This window comes from Silene latifolia, chromosome 5 (assembly GCF_048544455.1).
Source record: "Silene latifolia isolate original U9 population chromosome 5, ASM4854445v1, whole genome shotgun sequence".
Lineage (NCBI taxonomy): Eukaryota > Viridiplantae > Streptophyta > Magnoliopsida > Caryophyllales > Caryophyllaceae > Silene > Silene latifolia.
This window is the reverse complement of record NC_133530.1, coordinates 20,463,738-20,483,589: the sequence shown is the minus strand read 5'-3', so window position 1 is coordinate 20,483,589 and position 19,852 is coordinate 20,463,738. Positions and strand designations below refer to the sequence as shown.

The window sequence follows — 19,852 nt, the reverse complement described above, 5'->3', positions numbered from 1 at the left end:
GAGAAAATATCGGGTCACGGGTCGGGTCGGTTCAAGTTGGAAAAAATAAGGCTGCTATCAATTATCGGGTCGGGCCGGGTCGGTTTCAGTTCACTCATTTTTCGGATTGTATCGAATCGGGTCGGCTTTTACCAGCTCTGCCGCATAAAAAACCGAAAAACTCGTCAAAACATAGAATTTTAAAACCAAATTAGAAAGCTTCAGTTCAGACTCGTATACGCTTTGTATAATGAAACTCCTTTGATGACCACCACAGGCGGCGGACCGACGACCACCATTCCTCCAATGACGGTCTACCCGGACCACCGTTGACTGTGCTCTTCAGTCTCCGATCATATTTCTTATCAAATCGATAATCAAACGGTCATCCAACTACCATTTTCAGGTACGATTTTGGGTATTAGGGTTCCATACTTGATTCTTTTCAATTAATTTAGGGAAAAAAATCAATTTCGATCTTCTCTCTGTCAATTTTAGTCCCTTTGTGATTTAACTTGTTTTTTAATTATTATGTTCATTGAAATTGTTAGTAAATCTGCTTGTTTATGAATTCGTGTGTAATTCTGTTTAAGCTTGTTCATGAGCTGTTCACAATTCCCGGAAAGCTAGCGAGTTAGTCTTGCTCAAGACCGTCTTAATTTAAGACTTCTCAAAACCTTCTCTTATTTTCACCTTTATTTAATCGGTTGTGAGACCCATCTTAATCAAGGCGGTGTTAAACTAGAATTGGTGAAATCTAAAATATCAGCTAGCTCACGAGACGTAACAAGTGGGATAGTGGCAGCATTAATCTAATCAAAGTCTTTAAGAATTTGAAGTTGGTCTTTAAAAAAAGCATTGTTTACCAAGTGGGAGTAGTGGCAGCATTAATCTAAGCCAAGTAAACAACTATTGGTATATGTAACTATCTTCTGACTCTGATCACCCACAAATCTGCAACCTTTGAAAGAACTGAGAAAAAAAAAGTGAGATTGTGAGTATGGCTGAAGGAATATTGTTCAACGTTGCGCAGTCACTTCTTACAAATTTAGGCTCGAGAGCATTAAATGAGGTTGCATCGACATGGGGCATTAAAACCCATGTCGAAAAGCTGAAAAAAACGATAAATACAATCAAAGATGTCATGTTAGATGCTGAGGAAAGACAAGTTGAGAGCCACACTGTACGTGGTTGGCTTGACAGGCTTCGACCTGTTGTGTTCGCTGCAGATGACTTGTTTGATGAGTGTACAACAATGGCATCGCAAAGAGCAGTCATGGGCAGTGACGGTATATCTAAAGAGGTACTCAATTTCTTTTCCCGCTCCAACCAAATTGCTTTTGCCTTCAGTATTTCGAATAAGATTAAAAAGATTAGGGAAGAGCTTGATGACATAGTTAAAGACAGCTCTGAATTTGCCTTGGTACTACGCCCTCATGAGGAAAGCGAGCAACAAAGGCTAAGTAGGCAAGTGAGAGGGCAAACTCACTCCTTCGTAGCTGCAGATGAAGTTATTGGTAGAGAGGATGATAGAGAGGCCATCATAGATATTATGATGGCCTCTCATGCTGCGGAAGAGCAGCGTCTAGCTGTTATCCCTATTGTAGGGATCGGAGGTTTGGGAAAGACAACGTTAGCTCAACTGTTGTACAATGATGAACGAGTTGAGAAGAACTTTGAGCTCAGGTTATGGGTTTGTGTCTCTGAAGTCTTTGATGTGAAGGAAATCACAAAGAAGATTATTATGTCAGCGACAAATAGCACGTCTCAGAATTTGGAGATGGACCAGTTGGCCTTGCAACTGAGGAAAGAAATTGGAGGAAAGAAATATTTACTTGTTCTAGATGATGTGTGGAATGAGAAGCCTGAGGAATGGCTAAATCTAAAGGCACTTTTAATGGTTGGTGGAGAAGGAAGGAAGGATATTAGTAACTACACGATCAAGAAAGGTGGCCGATATCATGGGCAGTGTTCACGCTTATGAATTAAATGGCCTTTCCGAAGAGAAGGCATGGACATTATTTGAAAAGATGGCATTTAATCCTGGAGAATCTCAAAAGCAACCGCAATTGGTGAAATTAGCGGAAGAGATTTTGAAAAGGTGTGTAGGTGTTCCATTGGCCTTAAGAAGTTTAGGAACACTTCTACGTGGAGAAGAAGAGTGGAAGTGGATTTCAATTGCGGGTACTAGCTTTGTGAATTTGCACGATAAACAAGACAACATTATGGCTATTTTAAAGCTCGGTTATCATCACTTGTTGTCTCCATTAAAGAACTGTTTTGCTTATTGTGCATTGTTTCCTAAGGATTATGAATTTGAAACGGAAATGTTGATTGATCTTTGGATGGCAGAGGGCTTTGTTATTCCATATGGTAAAACTCAATGTTTAGAAGAACTTTGTCACGAGTATTTAATGCAATTGGTGCAAAGGTGCTTCTTTCAAGATATAACAAGAGATGAATGGGGAAGTATTTCAAGTTTCAAAATGCATGATTTGATGCATGATTTGGCCATAGAAATAGCTGGAATCGAGTCTCGGAGTACAGTGGTGGACTTCCAGGACGGAGATATCAATGCCAAAATCCGTCACTTGTCGTTTGATCATTATTATCAGACTGGCTCATGGAAGATCCCAAGTTACATGTTAGAGGCGAAGCAATTGAGGACTTTTCTTTTGCCAGAGTATTATAGATCTGGATCATATTTCAACAAAGCTATTCTTCAACAGCTAATCTCAAACTTCAGATGCCTGCGTGTGTTGGATATGCGTGATCGTGGGGTCAAGAGTCTACCCAAATCCATTGGCAAGTTAATTCACTTAAGGTACCTTAATCTGTCCTTGAATCCAATAGAACAACTTCCACATTCAGTCACAAGACTATATAATTTGCAGACATTGATTCTCTATGGTTGCCAAGATCTTAGCGCATTACCTATCCATACTAGAAAACTTACTAATCTTAGGAACCTCAATACTCTTTCTTGCGATTCTATGACCCACGTGCCGTCTGGCCTCGGGGAATTAACTTCGCTTCATAAATTACCCATCTTTATAGTGAAATGTGAAGAATCTAATACCCTACAGTCCGATGCTTCCACCGCTCAGTTAAGGGACCTGAAGACACTTAATAACCTAAGTGGATCCTTGAAAATAATTTTTTTTAACTGTCTAATGGACCCTGCAAGCGAAGCAAGAGAAGCAAACTTACATAGCAAACACAGGTTGACTGAGTTAGTTTTGGAATTGGAGGGCACAGCAACCTCTGGCACTATGTACCATGATGAGGCTATTTTAGAAGGTCTGAAACCACACCAAAACTTGAAGAAGTTGGATATATATTCATACAATGGTAGAGAGCTCCCGAGTTGGGCAATGAGAGAGAGTTTCTGTAAGACTCTTCCAAATCTAGTTGAGGTCCATCTCTCTAAATTCAAAAATTGCCGAGAAGTCCCTTCTTTCAGCCAACTCCCTTTCCTAAAACGTATGTCCGTTGAATGTTTTGATGAAGTGGAGTACATGGAAAGGGTTGATTTATCACAATCCCCCCCTCAAACATTTTTTCCATCTCTTCAAGAACTTAGACTCGATGGTATATATAAGTTGAAAGGATGGTGGGAGGACATAGGGACGATAGATTACAGTGATCATGTGAATATATCTCACCAGTCAAGTCAACATCATCCTCTATCTCTGTCATTCCCCAAACTTACAAAATTGGAAATACATTCATCCTCGGAACTAAAAACCTTTCCACTTTGTCCTATTGTCGAGGAATTAACACTACGGCATGTCCCCAAACACCCCACTTTGTTATCAGAAGTAATAAGCTCTCAAGCGGGTGGTGATGTTGGGTCTTCAGTCACCACATCTGAGTACTGTTCAAAGCTGAAGACCTTGAGCGTGGATGAAGTTGAACACCTGTTTTCTTTGCCGCGAGAATGCTTAGTTCATATTACTTCATTGGCTATTACAGATTCCGTGTTGCTCAACACTTGCATGCTCAAAGATGTCTTTCAGCGTCTTCCTTCTCTCACCTCTTTGACTTTTTTATGTTTTGAACTCACATCAATTTTTGAGGGCCTGGAACATCTCACTTCTCTGGAAAGTTTAGTCCTGAAGAATTGCATGGAATTAGATCTCTCACAAAATAGACAAGTCGACTCTGACATGCCATGGAAAGCCTTGAAAAGTATTCGTTCGTTGGATATTCTTTACCTTCCTAAGCTACATCATCTCCCTAATGGGTTTCAACACCTTACAAAGCTAGTAAGTCTGAAAATAAAATATAATCATAATTTGAAAGCACTTCCAGAATGGATAAGTTGCTTCTCGTCTCTTGAGTATATGTGTTTGATGAAGTGTGGCAAGCTGACATGTCTGCCTGAAGGATTTGGTAAGCTCACTACCTTATATGAACTCCAGATCGAGGATTGTCCGGGATTAACCAAGAGATGTGCTGGCCCAACTGGTGACGACTGGCCCAAGATTCAGCATATCCCGCTACTTTCTGTCAAAGAGAATTCCAAAATGATCTACCGTGTCTGTCGTGCATAGATCATCAGTCAGAGTAGTAATACTACAGTGTAAGAATTTGTTTTTTCTTGTAATGATGTATTCTTACAATTTTCCTTCCCGGTAGTTGTCCGCTTTTAAACATATTCAATGATTTATACTCCGTATTAACTCCTTAATAGTGTCTGCAACTCTGCAAGTCTAACTCTGGAAGTATGGCTATGAGAGAATGATATGTCATGTTGAAGTAACAAAGATTTGTGTTTGTGAATCCTGATTTAGTAGATGATTTTTCCATTTCATTTGGACGGTGTTACGTTTCAGTTGCCCGTGCTTAAGACCGCCTTGAGTCAAGACCTCTTTCAACTCTTTTTTTCGTGTTACTTAAATCGGTTGTAAGTGTCATCTTAACTTAGAACGGTCTTAACCAAGAATTTGTAGTTAAGTTATTTCACACTGTCGTTTTCTGCTAAACATTTTCAGTTTTATCCTTTTCCACTCGATCTTATTGCTTCTGCTCTATCCATTTCTGTTGTTTATTGTAACTCTGTAACATCCAAAAGCAAGAACGAACCAGGATTACGGTAATTAGCAACAGCTTCAAATTCATTACTGTATTATTTATCCTAATATCAGAGCTCCCATCTCCCAACACAATTCTTAGATGAACATTGAATCACTTAAATGGGAGCAACATATTTTTCACACGAGTCGATACTCGGAAAATCTAATGATTGAGTGATCAGGTTCAGGTCTGGCCTGAGCAAAAGGATCTTGGTATTTATTTCGGATTGCCAACTGAGGTTAGATCTTGCTGCACCAGATTCTGAAGTAGACGGCGTGATGCAGAGAATTTCTCCTTAGTTATGCTGAAATAGAGAATGTTATGGATCGAACACGGCGTGATGCAGAGAATTCAAAGAAGTTTGCTGTGCAGGTTTGTGTCTTTGGATTGTTTCGGATTTAATTCTATGAAGCGCTTGGTATGTTGTTCCTCATGGTTGCTATTTTGAACTTGTTCAGAGCTTTGCCAAAAGTTTACTAGATGTTGCTGACAATCTGTCAAGAGCTTCTGCAGTGACTAAAGAAAGTTTCAGTAAAATTGATGTTTCGGGGGATACAATTGGTGCCGTTCCAGTTCTGAAAACGTTGCTGGAAGGTGTGTACTGGTCTTGTGCTTGCACATGAATAAGGTGGCGGTGTTGCCAGTGTATGTTACAATTTTATTCTTTGCTGAGTTTGTTTTATTTTATGCACTTGCTGTGAAATTGCATTATAGGAGTATAATTTATAGGTCTGAAAAAGTTGCATAAATCAGATGCTACTGATATGTGATTTCTTCATAACGACGTTTGTTCTTTCAGGTATTCAGGAAATCTGGTATTGAAAAAATTGATCCCACCGATGAAAAATTTGATCTAAACCTGCATAAGGCCGTATTTCAAGTGCCTGACAGTTCTAAGCCTCTGGGTACTGTTTCTGTTGTTCTTAAGGTAATGTTCAGTTTTCTGACCTTGTGACTTTTGAAACTTGTTACTATCAGCTATCACTGATGTCAGCCTACCATTAGATAGCTCTCACTATATAATGACCAATAATAGCATCAGGCTTTTACCAAAATTTTCAGTTTAAGTTCAGCATCAATTGTAGTTTACTATACCTCCATTCAACAAATTTCAGTTGAAAAGAATGGGTACTCGGTTTCCATCATTGTAGTCTTGACGTCTGCTTTTATTAGAATAATTTTCTTTAGAAATATATCAAAATATTTCGTGAGAGAAAAATGGTATAATTTGGCATTTGCAGACAGACATAAATAGCTTGCGTCTCCTCATTTTCATGCTCAAAGTAGGGCCTGTTAACTTTATGGTAACATCTTTGTATTTGGTGTACTTGCAGCCGGGTTACATGCTTCACGACAGAATCATATCCGACCAGCTGAAGTTGGTGTTACTGTTGCATTGGAAGATAAGGAGGCCGACTCTCGAAGCCAAGATGGAGAATTTGCGAGAGCGGATTCTTTGTCCCACAAAAAAATGGGACAGGTAATCTCAACTCGAATTTCGCCCCCTAATCTTTGTGATTAATCAATACGGTTCCTTTTTCCATACTAGCTAGATTCTAGCTTTGGAACTAGCTTCTAGTAGCCTGTAACCTTTCCATCTTATTGTAGAGATGTCGAACTCTTCTTCATTTTATCAATCTACCGTCAAGCAGGCACTGGTTTGATTATCTGCTAGAATGCTACTGCTGACCTATTGATATTTACCATCAAGATCTGCTTGTTTATGAATTCGTGTGTATTTCTGTTTTAAGTTTGTTTATTTTGTGCACCCACAAATCTGTACCAAGCTTGTTTATGAGTTGTTCATTAATAAGCATTCCCGGAAAGCTAGCGAGTTAGTCTTGCTCAAGACCGTCTTAATTTAAGATTTTTCAAAATCTTATTTTATTTTCACATTTATTTTAAATCAAGACGGTGTTGATGAAAGCTAAATTATCAACGAGCTCACAAGATGTAAGAAAAATAAAATAAAAAAGTCAACTGTACTGTCAAATAGGTTGTGCGGAACGGGTAGCTTATTTGCCTAAATAAACTACTTTTTTAGTTAAGTAGTTTAGACCCCGTGCAATAAATGCATGGTATATAGAGTTTTTTATTTTTAATAAATTACTTATACAAGAACTTTATTTACAAGAAAATACATTTATTACTTTCTCTTTTGGGTTTTTTATCCTGTGCCTAGTGGGCATAGTTTAGAAAAACCCATACAATAATGATATCTCATTAATTGTTTATATTTCTCGTCGTGGGCATAGGTTAGAAAAATCCATACAATAATGATATCTCATTGATTGTTTATACTAGTTTGAATGCCCGTGCGTTGCAACGGGGGTAATAAACTTATTTATAATGCAAAAAAAAAAAAACATTATAAGGGTTTAATATTTACATTATATGTCTAATGATTGGTTTACATATTATTAAAATATCTCTTTCAAAAAAATAAAAGATTAATATATACGTGGGGTAACTCTTATTTATATTAATCACCCTACCTTATACTAATCTTTCGATGTGGGACAATTCTATTATTTATATGTAATATATTCACCAAACTTGGATTATTTTCTGATGTGGGACAATTCTACTATTTATACGTAATATATATTCATCAAACCTGCATTATTTTTCAATGTGGGACAAATAACATACTCAGAATTACACTATCTTTTTTCCACTTAGTTCGACATCCAACCAGATCCCGAATACCGAATACGGACAATTGCTACTCATTATATCTAATAGTTATATTTAAATTTAATAATATGATCAAGTACTCTCCATTAATATTTGTACGTTGTTTTTCTTCAAAAAAAAAAAAAAATCATAATTGAGATACAGAAATTTTTCGTGGTACCCCTTAATTTTGTCAGATTTTCCATGTTACCCCTACTTTTAAGAATTTGTCTACGGTACCCTTGAGGTTCCATTTTTTTGACCATGGTACCCCCTAATTATGTAAAGGTTATTAAATGGACGTTAAGTTTGATGGCGTGGCAATAAAATAACAATTAAAAAATAATTCCCCCTTTATTGTTTTATTGGTACGAATATCTCTCTCTTTTAAATGAAAATTTAATTAACTATATCAGTATAATATTATAAATTTCTCATGGTACCTTTGAACTTTGATAGATTACACATGGTACCCCTAATTTTAAGTTTCTATAAATGGTACCCTTGTATTCACCTTTTTCTTTCTCAGAATACCATTTGACAACTTCCGTCATAAGCCCATTACTCTTATGACTTGGGGACGCCTTTTTCTTTTGTTATCTATTACACAAACACTTCATTATCTAATTCCTAAATCCATATTTTATTTAATAAACTAACATTTAATACCTAAATAACAAAACACAAATAGCATGGCATGCTCAATTACTCATCTAGTTACTCATAGGAGTAATAGCGTTATGAAAAAAAGTAAACACAAGGGTATTATATGTAGAAACTTAAAATTAGGGGTATTATGTGTAATCTACCAAAATTCGAGGGTATCATGAAAAATTTCCGTTATAATACTGACCATTTTATCGCTCTTTCTCCCACCTAAAAAAATGTTACAACTTTAAAAATTTAACATTTAATTCAAGATTATGTTTAAAGTCTCTTATATAATAAGTATACTTTGAGAGATTAATATATTTTGGGTGAGACCTAAGTTCCAAGGATAAATCCTATTTATAATCATGGGATCACCTCAAACATGATAATCTTCGATGTGGGACAATTCAACTATTTATACGTAGTATATATTTATCACACCTACATTCTTTTTCAATGTGAGACGAATAACATATTTAAAAGTACACCATATTTTTTGAACCTAATTCGACATCCAACCCGATTTAATAATAAGTAAATACTATATTATCTATTAATATTCATACATTTGTTTTCTATTTTTTTATCATAATAAAAATATGTGCAAATGATATGAACCTATACTCTAATGATAGAAATTTTTTTAACACAATTCTAATTATATTATTTAAACGTAGTATATTTACCACACCTACATAATTTTTTAAATGTGGGACATATAAAATCAGTAGGTAGAAAATATAATGATATAAACTTTTAAGAGCACTCCAAGACAGTACTTAAGATACTCAAATGATTTTTGGTTGATGCCTAAGTTCCAAGGATGCCTCTTATTTATAATCATGGAATCACCCACCTTGTGTTATATTTCGATGTGGAAAAATTCTATTTTTTATATGTAGTATATTTGTCACACCTATATTATTTTTCAATGTGGGACATATAACATACTATGAAATACACCATCTTTAATATGTGCAAATTATATGAAATCTATACATACTCTAATGATAGCATTTCTTACCATGAATCTAATAATATTATTTTACCGACATTATTTCTTTAGTTTTGTACTCTGTCAGGAGACTACCATTAGTAAAACCTTTAGTTTTGTATTTTTGATTTTCTTGCTCATGTTCTTAGCTCTTTTCCGGGTAGTTCTCAACGATTTCCACTTTATTTTTTATATCATATCGTAGATAATGATTGAAAATCTTAAGAGCTCTTTAAAACAATATTTATGAGACTCAATTTTTTTTGGGTGGATCATAAGTTCCAAATATGCCTCCTATTTATAATCATAGGATCACATCATCTTGTACTAATCTTTTGATGTGGGACAATTCTGCTATTTATATGTAGCATATTCACCGCACCTACGTTATTTTCCAATGTGGGACAAAACATACTAAAAAGTACACAATTTTACATATTACGAAGTACACCATCTTTAATATGTGCAAAGAATATGAAATCTATACTCTAATGATAGCATTTTTTACCACAAAGCTAATTATATTATTTTCATAATTTTTTTAGCAATATATTTTTTGCCAAATGAAATGTAAAAGGTTGATATAAAAATTGGAAATATCACTTGAATATAATTTAAGAAATATACATATTATAATAATTAAAAGATTCTCCACTTTATTTTTTACATTAAAAATTATACTTTCCTAAATTGATTTTTGATGATGTGGACGCTCTCAGATCGCTCGAAAAAACTCTGTTTTATATATATATATAGATTTCTCGTCATAGTATAGAGAGTTTTTTTTTTTAATAAATTACTTATATAATAATGCTATCTCATTAACTGTACATATTTCTCGTCATTGTATTTTGTTTTGAGGAAAAAAAATTGTAACTGACAACTAATCAACAATTAATCAAGAGCATTGAGTAATGTGCTGAAATGTATTTTAAACAAAATATTTTTTATATCACAAAGCTAATGAGCATTGAGTAATGTGCTGAAATGTATTTTAAACAAAATATTTTTTTATATCACAAAGCTAATGATTCTAACTTTTAAATTCTTTTAATTTTTTTTGTCACGAAAGTAATAATAGCGATTTGCAGTTTGCTTTATATATAATACTATGAGTCAAGTCATTCTCAAATAATAACATAAATAAAATATGTAGCAATTTATAGTTTTATTTTAATCTTATTTATAATTTTATTAAGAGAATATAGTTTAGAGTTTCATGAAAATAATATAATTTAATGGAAAGATTAATATTAATGAAATATAATTTAATGAAATAAAATATAATTATTAGTTTCCTTATTTAGTAAATGGACTTAATTGTAATTATCCTTCTAGAAAGATACTTTCTGTAATGAAATTTTTTAGATCCACCTATTTTTTAGTAGACAGAGAATTTGCCACACTTTTTCGTATAATCAATTATCTTATTAGCTCTAAATTTTCAGCTAGCTTTTTCAAGTTTTCCGGTTTTAATTAGTTTACCAAACAAAACCTTAATTTAAAATATTAAAAATAAAATAAAAATAAAACCAAATTAGAAAGCTTCAACTCATACACCGGCTTTGTATAATGAACCACAAATCAACAACACACTTTTTAGCAAGACCACCACAGGCGGCGGACCGACGGCCACCATTCCACCATGGACGGTCAACGCGGACCACCGTTGACTCCCCTCTTCAGTCTCCGATCATATTTCTTATCAAATCGATAATCAAACGGTCATCCAACTACCATTTTCAGGTACGATTTTGGGTATTAGGGTTCCATACATGATTTTTTTGAATTAATTTAGTGTGATTTTTGGGTATTAGGGTTACTTTCTGATTTGAATTGCACTTAGTAGTAGTATGAATTTAACTTGTTTTTTAATTATGGGAATTTCTATATTTGGTAGTTGGTACCACTAACTTTTATCAGTAACCATCTACGTAACCCTAAACTTCTATTCCGTCAATTTGTTCCATTAATTGATGGCGTGGCTGCTTATTTAACCTTTCTTTTACCTCACCCTCTTTGGCGGTGGTGCTACGAGGGTGCAGCGGCGTGAGTGGTGGTGCGATGAAGAAAGGGGTTTGGTCACTAGGTGGTTGATGAGTAATTGTCATCAGTGGGAAAGATGAATTAATGACAGTTTTAGACTTTTATGCATCATTTAGCGGAGTAACTACTAACTACACATATATTGACGGAGTAAAAGTTTAGGGGTATTACGATTTACAATAGCTATTGATAAAATTTAGGGGTATCACCTAGAACCACTCTACTATTCTTTAATTATTTAACACTGAACATCTTCTCTTGTCGGTTTTATTTTCATTTTTCAAAGCTTAAAAGAAAAATTGCCTCTTCATCTTGTTTGACCGTATTATCATGTGCAGTCCACTATGGGGTGTCGTGTCATGTCTATTATACTGGTCAAGACACTTGTTTGACTGAATCTGAGTGTCTTTTAAATTTAAAAATAAAGTGTCCGATACCCGGATACGCGTCGGATACGACACCTTGTCAAGGAGTCTGAGTAACACAGCTATGATGATGCATGTTTTCCTGAAAGTCCATGAGCTGGGCAGATTGCTTAGCACTAATAGTAATATACGCAAGTTTTGTTGGAAAACAAATGAGCTGATGTGTCGAGATTTGGGCGATTGTTATGGTGTTCAAGCTATTGCTGAATTACGTACATTTGAAACTGTGATATCTTTATTCCGTATCCTGTATTACAGCATTCAAATCTAGTAATGGAACTAGTTTCTAGTAGCCTATAACCTTTCCATCTTATTGTAGAGATGTCAACTCTTCTTCATTTTATCAATCTGCCGTCAAGATCTGCTTGTTTATTTTAATCGAGTGTCACAGCCGTGTTAAATCAAGACGGTGTTAAATAAGAATTGATGAAAGCTAAATTATCGGCGAGCTCACGAGATGTAAGAAAAATCAAATAAAAAAGTTAACTGTACTGGCATAATGTATGCTGACACAAACATAATCTAATCAAAGTCTTTAAGAATTTGAAGTTAGTCTTTAAAAAAGCATTGTTTACCAAGTGGGGGTAGTGGCAGCATTAATTTAAGCCAAGTAAACAATTATTGGTATATGTAACTATCTTCTGAATCTGATAACCCACAAATCTGCAACCTTTGAAAGAACTGAAAAAAAAAAAAAGTTAGATTGAGAATATGGCTGAAGGAATATTGTTCAACGTTGCTCAGTCACTTCTTACAAATTTAGGCTCGAGGGCATTGAATGAAGTTGCATCGACATGGGGTATCAAAACCCATGTCGAAAAGCTGAAAAACACAATAAATACAATCAAAGATGTCATGTTGGATGCCGAGGAAAGACAAGTTGAGAACCACACTGTGCGTGGTTGGCTTGACAGGCTTAGACCTGTTGTATTCGCTGCAGATGACTTGTTCGATGAGTGTACAACTATGGCAACGCAAAGAGCAGTCATGGGCGGTGACAGTATATCTAAAGAGGTACTCACTTTCTTTTCCCACTCCAACCAAATTGCTTTTGCCTTCAGTATTTCAAGTAAGATTAAAAAGATTAGGAAAGAGCTTGATGACATAGTTAAAGACAGCTCTGAATTTGCCTTGGTACTACGCCCTCATGAGGAAAGCATGGAACAAAGGCTAATTAGGCAGGTGAGAGGGCAAACTCACTCTTTCATAGCTGTAGATGAAGTTATTGGTAGAGAGGATGATAGAGATGCCATCATAGATATTATGATGGCGTCTCATGCTGCGGAAGAGCAGCGACTAGCTGTTATCCCTATTGTAGGGATCGGAGGTTTGGGGAAGACAACTTTAGCTCAACTGTTGTACAATGATGAACGAGTTGAGAACAACTTTGAGCTCAAGTTATGGGTTTGTGTCTCTGAAGTCTTTGATGTGAAGGAAATCACAAAGAAGATTATTATGTCAGCGACAAATAGCACGTCTCTGAATTTAGAGATGGACCAGTTGCAAGGCCAACTAAGGAAAGAAATTGGGGGAAAGAAATATTTACTTGTTCTTGATGATGTGTGGAATGAGAAGCCTGAGGAATGGCTAAAGCTAAAGGCACTTTTAATGGTTGGTGGAGAGGGAAGCCAGATATTGGTAACTACACGTTCAAGAAAGGTGGCCGATATCATGGGCAGTGTTCAGGCTTATGAGTTAAATGGCCTTTCCGAAGAGAAGGCATGGAAATTATTTGAAAAGATGGCATTTAATCCTGGAGAATCTCAAAAGCAACCGCAATTGGTGAAATTAGCGGAAGAGATTGTGAAAAGGTGTGTAGGTGTTCCATTGGCCATAAGAAGTTTGGGCACTCTTCTACATGGAGAAGAGGAGTGGAAGTGGATTTCAATTGCAGGTACTAGCTTTGTGAACTGGCCTGATAAACAGAACAACGTTATGGCTATTTTAAAGCTCAGTTATCATCACTTGTTGTCTCCGTTAAAGAACTGTTTTGCTTATTGTGCACTGTTTCCTAAGGATTATAAATTTGAAACGGATATGTTGATTGATCTCTGGATGGCGGAGGGCTTTGTTATTCCATCTGGTACAACTCAATGTTTAGAAGAACGTTGTCACGAGTATTTAATGCAATTGCTGCAAAGGTGCTTCTTTCAAGATATAACAAGAGATGAATGGGGAAGTATTTCAAGTTTCAAAATGCATGATTTGATGCATGATTTGGCTATAGAAGTAACTGGAATCGAGTCTCGGAGTAAAGTGGCGGACTTACAGGAGGGAGATATCAATGTCAAAACCCGTCACTTGTCCTTTGATCATTTTTATCAGACTGGTTCATGGAAGATCCCAAGTTACATGCTAGAGGCGAAACAATTGAGGACTTTTCTTTTGCCAGAGTATAATAGATCTGGATCATATTTCAACAAACCTATTCTTCGACAGCTAATTTCAAACTTCAGATGCTTGCGCGTGTTGGATTTGCGTGATCGTGGGGTCAAGATTCTATCCAAATCCATTGGCAAGTTAATTCACTTAAGGTACCTTAATCTGTCCATGAACCCTATAGAAGAACTTCCACATTCAATTACAAAACTTCATAATTTGCAAACATTGATTCTCTACCGTTGCAAATGGCTTAGAGCATTACCTATCCATACTAGCAAACTTACTAATCTTAGGAACCTCAATACTCTTGATTGCAATTCTATGACCCATATGCCATATGGCCTCGGAGAATTAACTTCTCTTCATAAATTACCCATGTTTATAGTGAAATGTAGAGAATCTAATACCCTACAGTCCCATGCTACCACCGCTCAGTTAAGGGACCTGAAGACACTTAATAACCTAAGTGGATCATTAAAACTAATTTTTTTTAACTTTCCAATGGACCCTGGTAGTGAAGCAAGAGAAGCAAACTTGCATAGCAAACACAGGCTGACTGTGTTAGTTTTGAATTTTCTCTGTGGCACTATGGACCATAATGAGGCTATTTTAGAAGGTCTGAAACCACACCAAAACTTGAAGAAGTTGGATATAAACTTATACAAAGGTAGAAAGCTCCCGAGTTGGGCGATGAGAGAGAGTTTCTTTAAGATTCTTCCAAATCTAGTTGAGGTCCGTCTCTCTGTCTTCCGAAATTGCAGAGAAGTCCCTTCTTTCAGCCAACTCCCTTTCTTAAAACGCATGTGTGTTAGACATTTTTATAAAGTGGAGTACATGGAAAGGAGTCTATGTGGGATTGATTTATCACCATCACCCCCTCAAACATTTTTTCCATCTCTTCAGGAACTTCGTCTCGATGGTATAACTAAGTTGAAAGGATGGTGGGAGGACATAGAGACGACAGATTACAGTGATCATGTGAATATATCTCACCAGTCAAGTCAACATCATCCTCTATCTCTGTCATTCTCCAAACTTACAAAATTGGAAATTTATTCATGTCCGGAACTAAAAACCTTTCCACTTTGTCCTATTGTCGAGGAATTAACACTATGGCCTGCCAACAAACACCTCACGTTGTTATCGGAAGTAACAAGCTCCCAAGCGAGTGGTGATGTTGGGTCTTCAGTCACCACATCTGAGTGTTCAAAGCTGAAGACCTTGAGCGTGGATGAAGTTGAACACCTGTTTTCTTTGCCGCGAGAATGCTTAGTTCATATTACTTCATTGGCTATTGGGGATTTGAAGTTGCTTAACACTTGCATACTCAGGGAAGTCTTTCAGCGTCTACCTTCTCTCGCCTCTTTGGCTTATTTAGGTTGTCCACATCTCACATCAATTTTTGAGGGGCTGGAACATCTCACTTCTCTGGAAAGTTTAGCCCTGAAGAATTGCGACGAGTTAGATCTCTCACAAAATAGACAAGTCGACTGTGACATGCCATGGAAAGCCTTGAAAAGTATTCGTTCGTTGGATATTCTTCGCATTCCTAAGCTACATCATCTCCCTAATGGGTTTCGACACTTTACAAAGCTTCGCAGTCTGAAGCTACAACAAAATGATAATTTGGAAGCACTGCCAGAATGGATAAGTTGCTTCTTGTCTCTTGAATATATGCGTTTGTTCAAGTGTCCCAAGCTGACATGTCTGCCTGAAGGATTTAGTAAGCTTACTACCTTATATGAACTCGAGATCGAGGATTGTTCGGGATTAACCAACAGATGTGCTGGCCCAACTGGTGACGACTGGCCCAAGATTCAGCATATCCCACTACTTTCTGTCAAAGAGAATTCCAAAATGATCTACCGTGTCTGTCGTGCATAGATCATCAGACAGATTAGTAATACTAAAGTGTAATAATTTGTTTTTTCTTGTAATGATGTATTCTTACGATTTTCCTTCCCAATATTTTTCCGTTTTTAAACATATTCAATGATTTGTACTCCGTATTTTTTTCCGTGGAAGAAATAAAGATAGTCCTTAACTCCTTATATAGTGTATGTAACTCTGCAAGAATGGCTATGAGAGAATGATATGTCATGTTGAAGTGACGAAGATTTGTCTTTGTGAATCCTGATTTGGCCGGTGACCTGTGTTATGTTTCAGTAGCCAGTGCATAAGACCGCCTTGAGTTAAGACCTCTTTCAACCCTTTCCTTTTGTGTTACTTAAATCGGTTGTAAGTGTCGTTTTAACTTAGAATGGTCTTAACCAAGAATTTGTGGTTAAGTTATTTCACACCGTTCTTTTTAGCTAAACATTTTCAGTTTTATCCTCCGCCGCTCTTGTCGCTTTCACTCTGTCCGTTTCTGTTGTTTACTGTAAGTTCGCAACATTCAAAAGCGAGAACCAACCAGGATTACGGAGAAACAAACTTCAATATCATTTTATCATAATTCATTTACTGTATTATTTATTTATTCTAATACTACATATTCCGTATATCGTACTTGTAGAAACAAACTTCAATAACACCTTGTACCAACCACCCGTGATTGCATAACAACGAGCTAGCAGCCAACAGAATCTGAAGGCGGGAGCATTGTGCGTCGCAATCAGTATTTTTTTAATTGGGATTGCCAATTGAGGTTGGATCTTTCTATAAGGAAAATTCCTTGGACCTTGCTTCTGCAGAATCTTCCGAGGAAACTACACGAGAAGCAGGTTCTGCACCAGTTTCTGAAGTAGACCTTGATGACCTTTGTAAAGAGGAGCTTGTGAAGGTTCTGTTTGAGAAGGAAGAACTCTTTCAGAAAAAGGAAAAAGAGTGTGGTGAATGGAAGGATAAACTTCTCCGTAGTTATGCTAAAATAGAGAATGTTATGGAACGAACACGGCGTAATGCAGAGAATTCAAAGAAGTTTGCTGTGAAGGTTTGTGTCTCAATAAATGGTGCATAACTCAGATGGTGCATAACTCAGATGCTACTGATATGTGATTTCTTCGTAACGACGTTTGTTCTTTCAGGTATTCAGGAAATCTGGTATTGAAAAAATTGATCCCACCGATGAAAAATTTGATCCAAACCTGCATAATGCCGTATTTCAAGTGCCTGACAGTTCTAAGCCTCCGGGTACTGTTGCTGTTGTTCTCAAGGTAATGTTTACTGTTTTGACCTAGTGACGTCTGAAACTTGATACTATCAGAGTATCAGCTATCACTGGTGCTAGACTACAGTCGGACTGATCCCTCTATGTTATGTTCAGTTGGTTCAACAAAAATCTGACACCAACCTATCTAACGTTAGATATATGTCTTGTATGTTGACATGAGTCCCATAATATTGTCTTATAATATCATCAGGTTTTAACCTAAAATTTTCAGTTCAGTTCAGTATCATTGTAGTTTACCTACCTTATCTCTATCCGACAAATTTCAGTTAAAAAGAAAAAATAATCTGCATCGACATTATAGCATCATTGTAGTTTTGACATCTGCTTTTATTAGGATCATAAAAATAATGGCACTATTTGGCATTTGCGAACAGACATAAATAGCATGCGTCTCCTCATTTGAATGCTCAAATTAGGGCCTGTTAACTTTAAGATAACATCATTGTATTTGGTGTACTTGTACTTGCAGCCGGGTTACATGCTCCACGATAGAATCATCCGACCAGCTGAAGTTGGTGTTACTGTTGCATTGGTAGATAAGGAGGCTGACTCTTGAAGCCAAGATGGTGAATTTTCGCGAGAGCGGATTCTCTGTCCCACCAAAAAAAAAAGTGGGACAAGTGATCTCAACTCGAATTTCGCCCCCTAATCATTGTGATTAATCAATATGGTCCCTTTTTCCATACTAGCTAGATTCTAGCTTTGGACGGTTTTAGTCTTGGACATATTAGATGTGTCTTTTTTATAAAATTGAGTGTCGAATAATGTCTAGACTTGGTCTGATCGGTTACTATGATGTTGCATGTTTTCCTGAACTACCATCAGCTGGGCAGATTGCTTAGCACTATTATACGCAAATTTTGTCGGAAAACAAATGAGCTAATGAGGCGAGATTTGGACGTTGATTATGATTTATGGTGTTCGTGGTGTTGCTGAATTAAGTTTGAAGCTAGTTATGATTTATGGTGTTCATGGTGTTGCTGAATTAAGTTTGAAGCTTGTGATCACTTGATTTATTTTGTATCATTGCTCTCAAAACTACGCTTTTTTTACCCATTAAATAGAGTGGTCGATAATATCCGGCTCTTGCTGCATCCTGTACATTATTAGCCACATATGAGGCATCAAACTTTACCCTTGACAAGCCAACAGGAAGGCAAAATGATGTAATAAATAAGCTCCGTAAAATAAAACGGAAAAAGGAATGAGATTAAACTGCAATTTCTCCCTAAACTACGCGTAAAGTAAGTAATCCCTTCAGCGTACGAACTGTGTGCCAGGCTCGAATAAACACATGATGGAGTAAAGCCAACGACTTAAGCAGTAATGTATCGTATGTTAAATAATAATTCTTGCAACAAATGTTGATAATACTGGAGGTGATTCATTCTTATCATTGTTGATGTCCAAATTTTGGTTTTTGAGTATTTGACGATGTGTGTAATTTTGCTCAAATCGGAAATTGGCAACTAATAATTTTCTCTAATAATAACTATGGGTAAACTTGAGTACTCAATAGTTAATAAGTAAATCTCGATCAAACATAAAAACTCGGCCAAATAGGCAATTAGGCAAATAGCATTGTTTGTAATACTGTAATAAAGAATAAAGACACAATGAAACAACACAATTCCTATCTGACCTAATAATACGGAGTAATTAAAATAAACAATGAGTAGATACATAATCAAACTAGAAAATCTTTCACCTGGCCTAATGTTATTTACTATGGAGTATTACAGTGTTGTCCAAGCAAGTTAGATCATTGCACGCTCTAAAGAGTAGTTTATTGTGACGTTCACTCCACAAAAATGCAATTTGATTTCCAGGTTGAAGCTTTCTTCTCTTAATAACATCTTTGTACCAACCACCCGTGATTTCATAACAACGAAATACCGGCCAATACGTGATCGTTACCACCATCTGATTGTCGGTGTTACAGTCCAGCATATTAATCTTGCAACCTCCGCTATTTTCGGTATCAGACAGACTTAAGTTGTTTAGAAGATGAAGCATGGGATCGTCTAATAATTCCAGCGGAATCCAAAGGAGGGAGCATTGTGCGTCGCAATCAGTATTTGTTAGTGTTTGTCTTACTGAGAAATGCGCATTCATCATAATCGATGTTGATGAAATAGGTAGCTTGAATAATTTCTAGGGTTTCAAGAAACGATTTTAAGATGATAAACTTCAATGCATCTTGGGTGAAGTATTTATAAGATTGTTAAATGATTACTTAGACTATTACTTGGGTTTCAAGAAACGAGTATCTTTAGTCCTAATCATATTCTTAGTACAGTTGGTCTTGTTTCAGACGGACCATTTTGGTCTGATGTAATAAGACGGTATTTTGTAACCATTTTACAGCCAAATGTGACCACTATTGAAAAACAAGTTCTACAAAGTTTGGAAATCGACAATACCATCATTTGTGGTTACATTTAACAA

At 36.2% G+C, this 19,852-nt stretch overlaps 1 protein-coding gene and 1 pseudogene across 1 annotated transcript; both read left to right on the top strand.

The window, feature by feature from the left end:
* The first annotated feature begins 454 nt into the window (after positions 1–454).
* Positions 455–18,306, top strand: LOC141657003 (disease resistance protein RGA2-like; annotated as a pseudogene).
* LOC141657006 (disease resistance protein RGA2-like) lies at positions 11,121–16,271 on the top strand. Its single transcript, XM_074464114.1, has 2 exons — positions 11,121–14,384; positions 15,136–16,271. Exons 1-2 carry the CDS (start codon positions 12,562–12,564, stop codon positions 15,155–15,157), a joined length of 1,845 nt encoding a protein of 614 aa, XP_074320215.1. The 5' UTR covers positions 11,121–12,561; the 3' UTR covers positions 15,158–16,271.
* Positions 18,307–19,852: the final 1,546 nt, after the last annotated feature.